Consider the following 11,261-nt stretch of genomic DNA (forward strand, 5'->3'; position numbering starts at 1 on the left):
GAGGGTGGACACAGGGGCTTTGGTTTCACCCGGGCCTGGCTCTGGGAGCTGTAAGCAGATCCCAGGTCTGTGGAGGGGAGGCGGGGTGAGGCGGCGGGGGGGGGGAAGTTGGGGCAGGAGGCGGTTTCCCCCTCATGTACCTCGAGGGCTCATGGGGAATAAAGGCACCTCCCACCCCTGCAGCTCTGTGTGTCGTTTTTGGGGGGTGTTTGGGGGAGAGCAGAGGAAGGGGCAGGCGTGAGGGTCTGGGGAGCTGACATGACAGCACTAGATGCTTCTTACGTGGCTACGATGTGCCAGGCACATTGTTAAGTGCTAAGCGTGCAGGTCCTCATGGACCTGCAGACACACGGTGCTCTAGACAAACTCAGTCGTTCGGCCATTCTGTCTGCCTTTACTGAGCACCTACTATGGGCCAGGAGCTGCTTGTTCAAGGCATGGGGAGTCTGAAGGGCTGAGTGAATAGATGGCTAAACCACAAGCTTATGAGGGAGTGCATCCCATCTGCCGTGGAGGAAGCAGGCGTGTACGCCATGGTCCCTGTGTGTCTTGCCCTCTCTTTTCCTCACCTGCAAAATGGGCTTAATCCCAGAACCCTCTCTTAGGGGCTGTAGGGAGGCTTCCAGGAGATCCAAGCTGTAAAGTGCTTAGGGAAGACTCAATAAAGGAAGTGGGGAGAGGAGCCGGAAGCCAGCCCAACCTCTTGGGGCTTCCACAGCCCCCCAGTCCTGCTTGGCTGCCACACGGTTAGATAGGAATATTGATACAAGAAACTTCAATAATTGACGATTTCAGAGCCAAAAGAGATTATATTTTGGCAAGAGAGGGAGTCTCTTGCCCGTTCTCATTCAACCTTTTCTAGACAGAGCCTTCTCAAATTGGGCTGTCAAAGGGAATCAACTGTACCCCAGTAAGCAGGTCATATTCAGGGGTCAGAGGGGGTCAGAGTCCCCCATTTCTGGAGGATTTCTGCAAGGGGAGGCTTACAAGTCTGCTTTCCTCCAGACACCATCCCAGCATTGCCCACACCCTTCCTGGGATTGGGAGGGGCCTCTGAGTGGGGAGGGGCGGAGAGAGGGGAGGGGCTTTGGAAAGGGGAGTCAGGGAAGAGTTGGAGGGTCCCCAGGGATGATGGAAGACAGCACACAATCCTGCCACTCAAACTGTCCATCCTGCACGCCTGGCTCCTGGACTTCCGAACAGGCAGATGCGACTGACAGGGAGGACAAAGTTTAGATGGGGGACATGCTGGCAGGGTGCTCTGTCCTTCCAGAGCTGCCCCCGACGTCCAGCCCTGGCCCTACTGCATCGTGGACCTGCGGGTGAGCTGGGGTTGCAGGGAGAGAGACCTGGGCCGGGTATTGAGGCGAGGGTGGAGGCGCCGGATCACCGCCCGGCGAAACAGGATGTACACCCAGGGGTCGAGGATCTGGTTCCAGGTGGCCACGCGCAGGTAGATAAGCAGCTGCTTCTCGGTGGCTCGGGACAGCTGCCCAGTCGGGCTCATGGCAGGCGGGCTCCGCAGCACCGTCTGGGCGATAAAGACCTGCGGGGGGAGGGGTGTGTGTGCGTGTGGCCAGAGCGGTCAGCCGGGGGCCAGGCCGGCCACCAGCCCTGCCCTCCACCAGTACCTGCCCGGGCCACCTGCCATCCACCGAGACCCCGTGCTGATTTTGTCCCCGAGGTGCTGTGTGACCCCGGGAGAGCTGCCTGACCTCTCTGAGCTTCAGCTGATGTGGCCGAAAAATAGCACACTTTTCCTGCTCCTCTCCTGGGCACAATTAAACGTGGTGGACAAGAGGACTTGCAGGTGCGAGCAGGTGGAATCACTGTGACTGCCAGTTTTATTATTCTGTCAAACATTTATATTTTATACAAATTTTATAATATAATATCAAATTATGGTATAAAATTGTATATTAAATAATTAAATTTTATGTTGTTTAAGTCAGTTTATATTATATTAAAATTTATAGTTTATAAAATTTTATGTTAAATAATTTTTGTTAAATTCTTATATTAAATCACTTTAATATATTTTATTAAATATTGGATTTTATATTTAATATTATACTATATAATGTAATAAGGTATTTACAGATTATCATAGAATATAATTAGTTACCTAATAATTAATATATTGTTAATTATAACTATTATATATAGTTATGGTATATATATTATATAGTATTTAAAGTTATATATGTAATTATATAATATATAACATAATTATAAGGATGTGACTATATATTACATAATGATTGATATAATTATTAAGTATTAATTAATAATATGTAATTATAGCTATATGTTATATCGTATTTAAAAATTACATAATATATATTATATAATGATTGATATATTATTAAGTATGAATGAATAATATATAACTACAGTTATATGTTATATAGTATTTAACAGTTATATAATATATAACTATATATTATATGATTGATATAATTGTTAAATATTAAGTAATAATATGTAATTATAGTTATATGTTATACAGTATTTAAAAATTATATAATGATTGATATAATTATTAATTCTAATCTAATTAATTATAATTATTATATTTCATAATTATAATCAAATTTATACTATAGTTAATATAATTATATTCATATTGTATTGCATGTATTATACTAAAAGAAATTTTTTCTTTTTTTTTTGGCTGCACCATACAGCTTGCGGGATCTTAGTTCCCTGACCAGGGATTGAACCTGTGCCCTCAGCAGTGTAAGTGCAGAGTCCTAACCACTGGACCGCTAGGAAATTCCCCCACAATTATTATTTTAAAATTGTTTCCTGAGCACCTAGTATGCTGGGCAATTCTGGGGACACTGCAGTGGCCAAGACAGACCCAGGTCCCACTTGCACAGGTTCACAGGCTCACAGCCCCATTAGGACATGTGACCAGGTGGTTGCAGCTTGGCGGTGGGAGTGGGGGTGACCTAGCAGTGATGGAGGCACCGTTGCAGCCCAGAGTAGGAGCCTGACCGGGCTTGGGAGAGGTAACCAGATGGCGAATAGGAGTTTCCCAGGTGAGTTTGAAGGAAGTGTCTGTGGGCCTTTCTTCTGGGACAATAGGGAGCTATGGGAGGTTTTAGAGCAGGAGTTGCCTCATGGGCCAAATCTGGCCTGCCACCTGTTTTTGTTTTGCTTTGTTTGCTTTATTTTTGCCTTTTTGGTTTGTTGTTTTGCTAAGAATGTTTTTACATGTGTCAATGGTGAGAGAAAAAAATTAGCATATTTTGGGGGTTTTTAAATTTAAAAATATTTTTATTTTTTATTTTTTGGCCATGTCACGCAGCATGCTCAACTAGGGATCGAACCCACACCCCCTGCAGTGGAAGCACGGAGTCTTGACCACTGGGCCACCAGGGTAGAGGCCTAGACAGCATATTTTGTGACGTGACAATGACATGAAATTCAAATTTCAGAGTCCGTAAATGAAGTCCTATTGGTGCACAGCCACGCCCGTTTGTTTCCATGTAGCTTTCATGCCACAGCAGCAGAGCTGCGTCGTTGTCACAGAGACTGTGTTTAAAGGGTTTACTATATGGCCTTTTAGGAAAAACTTTGCTGCCCAAGGGGACCAGGAATTGTTTAATGATTCAGTGATTCTACCTAGGATGCCTTCCTGGTTTTTACCTAACAGTTCAACTTCTATTTATCCTACAAAGCCTCAGTTCCAATGGCTCAGAGCAGGGCAGGGCTCATCCTGGCTATTTCAAGAGAGTCAAGGCTGGAGGGCAGGGAGAAAGAAGAGGCTGAGACAGATCCTTGTCAGGGACCTCTTGGTGAAGGTGACATTTGAGGTAAGACATGGAGGAGTGAGGGAGTGATCCATGTGGAGATCTGGGGTGGGGGAAAGCATTCCAGGCAGAGGGTACAGCCCAGTGCAAAGGTCCTGGGGCAGGACCGGGCCTGGCATGTTGGAGGAACAGCCAGGAGGTCCATGTGTCTGGAGCAGAGTGAGCGAGGGGGAGAGAGGGAGGAGGGGAGGGCAGGGAGGGGACGGGGCAGGTCGTGTAGGGCCTTGTGGGTGGCAGGGAGGACTTGGGCTTTTACCCTGAGGGAGGTGGGAGCCCTGGAGGGCTGTGGGCAGAGGGGGGACCTGACTCAGGTGCTCACAGGCACCGTCTAGATGCTGCTCGATAAATAATAATGATAATAATTACAAGTGAATATAGAAATGGCCTCAGCTCGACACAGATGTAGAGAATAAACGTATGGACACCAAGTGGGTAAAGTGGCGGGGTGGGGCGGCAGTGGTGGGATGAATTGGGAGATAGGGATTGACATACATACACTAATATGTATAAAATAGATAACTAATAAGAACCTGCTGTATAAAATAAATAAAACAAAATACAAAGAAAGAAATGGCCTCAGCTCTATGAGACCAGGCCTGGGAGGGACACCCCAGGTACAGAACAGAAGCACATTTCTCAGCCGGAAGCATCATCCTGTAACTGCCACTCCCCTGGGACCCATCAGTGCCTGCAGCTTCACGTATCACAAAAAAAATTATGTTCCTTTCTTTTTTTTTCCCACCACTGACACACGTAAAAACATTCTTAGCAAAACAAAGCAAACCAAATTTGCAATCTTCCTATCCCACAGGTTTAGCTTTTGTTTTAGCCCTTATCACCTCCTAATACCTACCACTTCACTTACTTATATACTGTTTATTTTCTGTCTTCCCCACGGCCTAAGAGTTCCAGGAAGTCAGGCAGTTTTGGCAGCTTTGTTCCCTGTGCAGTGCCTAGACCAGAGCCAGCAACACACTCATAGCTCAGTGAATGTTTGTTGAAGGAACCAATGAACAAATGAGTTCATGTCATCATCCTGACAGTCACTCTGAGAGGCTGGCACCTTTTTAGTCATCCCCATAATAGGGGGAGATTGAGGCTGGAAGAGATTGAGGCTGGAGATTGACCCGTAGCCAGAGTCATATGATAAGTCCTTGTTGGATGTGGGCTGGAAACCAAGTATCTGATTCCAGTCTCCAGACTTGTCGCCATACAGTCAGAAATGGAAAAATAACCACTCCAAGCGGCCAATTACATCAATCAGTGGAAGGACTTCAGCAAGCTCCCCTGACTCAGGGAAGATCTGTGCAAGGCTAGGGTCCAGCCCAGAACTAGGCACAAAGTAGAAATGATTCAGTAATTGTACCTGGAATGTCCTCCCTGCTTTTCTCTGGCAGGTAAACCCCTCTTCATCCTTCAAAACCCCAGCTCCAATGCCCCTCTTCCAGAAAGCCTTCCCTGATATCCCAGGGAGAGCCTGGGAGCCCTTCCCTGGGCATCTCAGTCCCAGGACACTGCCTCTGCCCCAGTCCTGCCCTCAGTTTGGGATTATCTGTGTCTTGCTCATGGGTTCCTCAAGGAAGGACCCTTGAACACTGGGGTCATGCCCACATTTTCTTGGGCGGACGAGAATCTGAGGGTTATGAATTCATTCGGGAGGAACCGAGGCCCAGTCACCAAGGGTGGGTGGGAGACCCCGGCAGCCCCTGCCCCCACCACTCACCAGCAGCGGCATCCAGCAGATGCTGGCCACCACCATGATGCCCGTGAGCTGAGCCATCATCTCGACCTCGCAGTCCCGTGGGCGCTGCTGGGCGGCCTCCTGCCCGTGGTAGACGTGGCACAGGGTGGCCACGCTGATCGTGTTGAGCAGGAAGGAGAGCCCCACCGAGAGGCTGCCAAGGAGGGTGAAGAGCAAACCGAAGGCCACATCCCCTGGCTCGGCACCGAGTGTGAGGAAGCACCAGGAGCCCGGGTATTGCACGGTGTAGCGACCCACACCCAGCAGGGGCAGCAGGCCCAGCGCCAGCGCGGCGGCCCACACCAGCCCCACCGTGGTCCAGGCCCGGCGCTGCGAGGAGGCTGCGGGCCGTGAGAAGGGCCGGGTGATGCCCAGGTAGCGCTCCGAGGCCATGGCGGCCCCCAGCAGCAGCGGGCACAGGCCAAAAAAGACCATGATGACGCCCATGAAGTGGCAGAGGCTGCAACCAGGGTCCACGACCTGCCAGTCAAAGAGGGCGGCGTGCTGGGACACCACGATGGTGCCAGTGACCAGCAGCCCCATGAAGTCAGTGATGACCAGGCCGCAGAGGAAGGTCAGGAAGGAGGATCGCGCATGGGAGCTGCCCTGCCGCGCACTCACCAGCACACTCAACGCCAGCAGGTTGGAGGCCAGGCCCACCAGGCAGAAGGAGGCCGCGAACCAGGGGGAGGCGATCAGGCGCCGTTCCTCCAGCGTGATGTTTGTTGGCCGCAAACAGGGCCCCAGAGAACTGCCATTGGGCCACATGGCGCCAGAGCGGAGTGGGGAGGGTCACCACCCCATCAGGCCAAGGCTGCAGGTGGGGTGGACTGGCACTGGCTCAGGCACACCTGGGGAGGGTGGTGGCGGAAGAGAAGATTTGCTGGTGACATTCTGCATTTTAGTCTGAGCAGCCCTGGTGAACTCCTACACAACCTTCAATGCCCCAGCTCAAATATCCCCTCCTATAGGAAGCCTTTCCTGACCTATCTCACTCCCTACTCAGTAAGTATTACTATTACTACTATGACTAGCTCCAGCCCTGTCCTGCCCAGGCTCAGTGACCCTCAAGGGTGAGGATCAGTTCTGTCTCCTCTGGGAACCCTGAAAGACACCAGTTAGTATTTGCCACGTCTCAGAGAAGGGCTGAGAAGCCCCAGTTTGAATTCCAGCCCTCGTACCCACTGTGTGACCCCAGGCAAATGATTTCTTCTCTCTAAACTTCCATTTCCCTGCTGGTCATCCATCTGAGCCCTTGGTGGACTGCAGAAACCAGAACAGATTTCAGCTATTGTAAAACAGGACACACCCAGTGTGGGGAGGGCAGCTGGCTGGTGGCCAGAGGTCGCTGGTTCTCGAGCAGGCTCCAAGGTCAGCCTTGTGGGTCACAATTTCTCGTGAAATTGTGGGAGAAACCCGGCCCCATTGGTGTTTTAGGGAGAGCCTTCCTCACATGCTGGAATCGTGTAGATTCTTTTTTTCCCCCGTTTTTGTTTAATAAGAAATAAACCCAGAAATCCAGTTCCATCTGTGAGCAAAACTCAGGTCATGTGGAGCAGCAGGATCCCTAGGGACGGGCTATAAACAATAGGAGGAGGGTAATGGGCTATAAACTACCCTGTGTGGGGCTGGGGGAGAAAATTGGAGAGACATATGGGTCTGACTGCCTCGGGTGTGGACGAATCAGCCAGATATGGGGATGTCGAGTAGAAATAAAATGAGACCATTCAAAAGCCAGCTTCCAGGGGCTTCCCTGGTAGTCCAGTGGGTAAGACTCCGCGCTCCCAATGCAGGGGTCCTGGGTTCAATCCCTGGTCGGGGAACTAGATCCCACATGCATGACGCAACTGAAGAGTTACATGCCGCAACTAAGAGTCCACATGCCACAACTAAGAAGTCTGCATTCTGCAACTAAGAAGTCCGCATGCCGCAACTATTCCCCAAAAGGACACAGCAGGGAGGGCGTAAGGTCACCCAGGGGGCCGGCACCCCACCCTGGGCGCACACCACGAGCCATCCTTGTGCTGGCAGGGAGGGGGCACTGGGTGGCAGGATCAGAGTGGGCAAAGGTGGGGAGGCAGGACCATGGGAGGCACAGATGGCCCAGGCAGTTAAAGCTCAGAAAGGTCCTCTTATGGTCCCCATTTTGCAAAGGCAGGGAACCTGAGGCACAGAGAGGTTAAATAACTAATCCAAAGTCACACAGCCTAGCCGGGGTGGATCTGAGATTTAAACTCGGGCCTCATTACATACAAATGTGTGTAATTGAGTCAAAGGCCTGCGAGTCAGGTGGAGGCTGGTGGGAGGTGGGTGTGGAGGGTCACCATCATCGGAATTTTCCTTGATGAAAAACAGATCGAATTTTTCTAGGGAATTCCCTGGCGGCCCAGTGGTTAAGACTCCGAGCTTTCACTGCCGGGGGCATGGGTTCAGTCCCTGGTCAGGGAACTAAGATCCTGCAAGCTGTGCAGCTCAGCCAAACAAGACAGACAAAAAACACACCAACCAAACAAACAAAAAAAAGGGATAGAATTTTTCTAAAAAGTTGGTCAGACTGGATTCGAACACTGACTTTGCCACGAACCCTGAGGGGAGTCAAGCCCCCGCTCTGAGTCTCAGTCTCCCTTCCTATAAGATGGGGCGGATGATGAGAATGACTTCGTCTGTGCCCAGGGCTAAGCCCACGCAGGCGCTCCATTCGTGCTGGCCCTGAGCCCATGCCTGTGACCCGGCCTCAGCAGTGAGCGTGCTCGCTACCCCCTCACTCCCCATCTCATTAATTCAGCTCAGCAACTCCTCATTGAGCCTCATAAATTATCCAGCTCCTGCTGGCCAGCTCCACAGAGCTTCCCTCCCAGGCTGAGAGCCAAGGCCACTGCCACTTCGATGGGGGCGGGGCCTGGAGACGGAAACCTGAACCCCAGAGGGGTGGGGGCTTTCCACAGTGCTCGGCCATCTGAGCCCTCCACTCCCCGGCAGGGGTGTGCTCTTTGCCATCTCAGATTTGGCCTGCACTTGGATTCCCCCTGGGGCGGGGCGCTTGCTCCCTCCCTCCCTGGAGAGCTGGCAATGCGCTGTTTCTAAACATTCCTGGGGACTCAGGGCTGTGCCTGCAGTCACTGCCCCTGCCTCAGCCCTGAGTGACCGCCAGCTCCTCCCAGGCCTCATGGTCTCCTGGTTCCCCACCCTTGCGCGGGAGCTTATGCACCGGGGACACACACCCCGTGTCTGCCTCGTCTCCCATGTCTGGGAACAAGCCTGTGGCCCAGGGCCTTTGGCCTGGGGGAGGCTGGAAACTGGCACCACTCCCTCTGGCCCCAGCCGGCGGTTTCCAGTCCCCCCGAGGGGTTCAGGTGAGAGCGGGCAGCTCAAGTTCCCCAGGCAAGCGGGCCAGAGGGGCACCTGGCGAGGCCTCCCTTCCCCTCCCACATTGGCCGGGAGGGCTGGCAGGGCCCCCACCCCGCAGGGGACCGTGCTCTTCCCAGCCCGAGGGCCATAAGCACCATGGTGTGGTCCTTGGGGGAAGTGCTCTCCCTCTCTGTGCCTCAAAAGAAACATGGACCCCAGATTTGCTGGACAAACCCAGGATTCCATGGCCCGAGAGTGGGGAGGTTTGGACTTTGAAGGTCCCGGGTTCTGGAATTCTAACGAGTTCCCAGTTCTGGAAGCTGAAGGCCCCAAGAATCTAGAATTTCAAGGGGCTGAGGTTCCAGAACTTTGACGGGAATTTGGTTGGGTCCTGGGTTCCAGAAATCTCTCTCGGGTCCTGGCTCCTCTCTGGAGGATGGACTTTCAGTGCTCCCTCAGCCTCCCTCGGTGAGGCTGGGAGGGATCCATCCACCGCTGTCCCACAGGCCTGTGTGCTGGGTTGGGCTCGGGCACCAGGCTGGTCCTCCCTCCGCCCACCATGGTGGCCCCGATGGAATGTGGTCTTTGGTTCCCAAGGGCCAGGCCCCTCCTCTGCCTGAAGGTCCGTCATCACCTCTGCCTCATTCTTCTCCTGCTTCTGTGATCCATCCGTCTTTCAACAAGTCCCTCTTCCTCTTGACACACCACCACCTGGCCTGCCCGGCCTGCCTGTCCTCACGCCATGGACCCACCCAGCCTCCCCCAAGGGTGACGGTGACCTCAGACAAACTCGGACTGGAGCCCGCAATCTGCCACTGCCCAGCTGGGGGCTCGACCTTGCTGAGTCTCAGTTTCCCCCTCTGTGAAATGGGGATAACAAGGACACCGACTCGCCTGCTGGCATTCTGGCTGGTCTTCCCAGGCCTGACCTGCTCCTGCCACTGAGACTTTGCCCCCTCTGTGCCCCCCATCCCCACCCCGCCTGGTGCACCCTTCCTGCTTCCTGGCTGTGCTCACAGCTCATCTCCTGGCTGCGTGCATGGGGCAGCCAGGTGGGAGCCCTGATGCTCTGTGTGACCTTGGCCCACTTCCACGTTTCCTAAGTCCTTTAATGCTGCCCAGGTGACAAACGACGATGTCCTCTGGCATGAAAGTGCAGGGACCAGGCCAATCTCTGCATCAGTTCCTGCCCTTACCCGATGCAGACCTGCACGCCTGAGGGTGTGGACCCCCTCCACGCCCTTGTGCAGCCACAGACGCCCACACAGACACAAACGCTTACATGCAGGGCCACTGTCAGTCCCCAGGCCCACCCCTGCCTTCCCCCACCACAAGACTCAATTTCCGGGAACTTTTCCTGTTTGTGACAGCAGCCAAGCCCCCACCCCAGAGGCATCACAGTCAGCCTGCCTGGGTTGGAGCTGAGCCTTGGCCCGGACTCACACGGTCCCTCCCTGTGAGCCTCAGTTTCCTTATCTGTCCAGTGGGTGTCCCCAAGCACCAGCGGGGGACGGATGGGTGATGAAGGGACAGGACCCAAGCCAGGCGGCCAGTGGTTAATGATGGGCACAACTCCGAGTGTGCACACAGACACACAACCAACCAGACGTGTGCTCACACTCACAGCCACAGCCAGCACCCTGGCTCCCTCCCCGGCTGTAGTGGCACCACAGGACACGGAATGGCCAGGCACAGACCCAGGGAAACCCACACACAAAGTACATCCTCCGCCACACTGGCCACAGAGGCACACACAGGTGCCCAGGGCCGGTAGCACTCCAGGCACCGGACCCAAGCTCACCAATGCCCCGGAACACCCAGCACCTGGCAATTGTCACCGCCCACGGTGAAACACCCACAGCAGGGCGGGTCACCGCAGGATACACCCAAGGCACACCTGCCCACTCACGCCCCGCCCCTAACCTGATGACCAATTGTCCTCAGCAGGCGATGGTCGATGGGGCGTACAGGGGTAGCCAGCCGCGCAGTCGCGTCCCGGCGGACCTGCGGGTGCCGGGCTGGAGGAGGGCGTGCGGAAGCGGAAGCAGGGCGGCTTCCGGGGCCCCTGAGGAAACTGAGTCACAGCGGGAGAACCACGCCGAGGACCCCGGCACTGCCACGTCGCGGCGGGACACAGATAGAGGGTGGGGCGGGGCGGGGTCCCGGGCCGCGGGAGGGGCGGCGAGGTCCCCTCCCGGCCTGGAGGGGGTTCGGCGGGGACTAAAAATAGCCCGGGGCTGGGGCTCCGTTCTGCGGCCGGCGCCCGTCTCTGCTAGTGTCTGTCTCCCATCAGCCCCTCCAGTCCCACGCTGGCCACGCCCCTCCCGCCCGGGCCTGGCTGATGAGGGTCAGTG

The 11,261-nt window shown here is 53.8% G+C and overlaps 1 protein-coding gene across 3 annotated transcripts; it reads right to left on the minus strand.

Annotated features, from left to right (window-relative positions):
• Positions 1-874: 874 nt before the first annotated feature.
• Positions 875-11,027, minus strand: TBXA2R (thromboxane A2 receptor). Of its 3 annotated transcripts, XM_030845814.3 has the most exons (4): positions 10,831-11,027; positions 6,181-6,410; positions 5,542-6,039; positions 875-1,546 (listed from the first exon to the last, which is right to left on the minus strand). In XM_030845814.3, exons 2-4 carry the CDS (start codon positions 6,325-6,327, stop codon positions 1,301-1,303), a joined length of 891 nt encoding a protein of 296 aa, XP_030701674.1. In that variant the 5' UTR covers positions 6,328-6,410; positions 10,831-11,027; the 3' UTR covers positions 875-1,300. The 3 variants fall into 3 exon arrangements, with proteins under 3 accessions (XP_030701674.1, XP_030701673.1, XP_060151598.1); XM_030845813.3 differs by having other exon boundaries at positions 5,542-6,410; XM_060295615.1 differs by lacking the exon at positions 10,831-11,027 and having other exon boundaries at positions 5,542-6,435.
• Positions 11,028-11,261: the final 234 nt, after the last annotated feature.

Source organism: Globicephala melas, chromosome 3 (assembly GCF_963455315.2).
Source record: "Globicephala melas chromosome 3, mGloMel1.2, whole genome shotgun sequence".
In the NCBI taxonomy this organism is placed as follows: Eukaryota; Metazoa; Chordata; class Mammalia; order Artiodactyla; family Delphinidae; genus Globicephala; species Globicephala melas.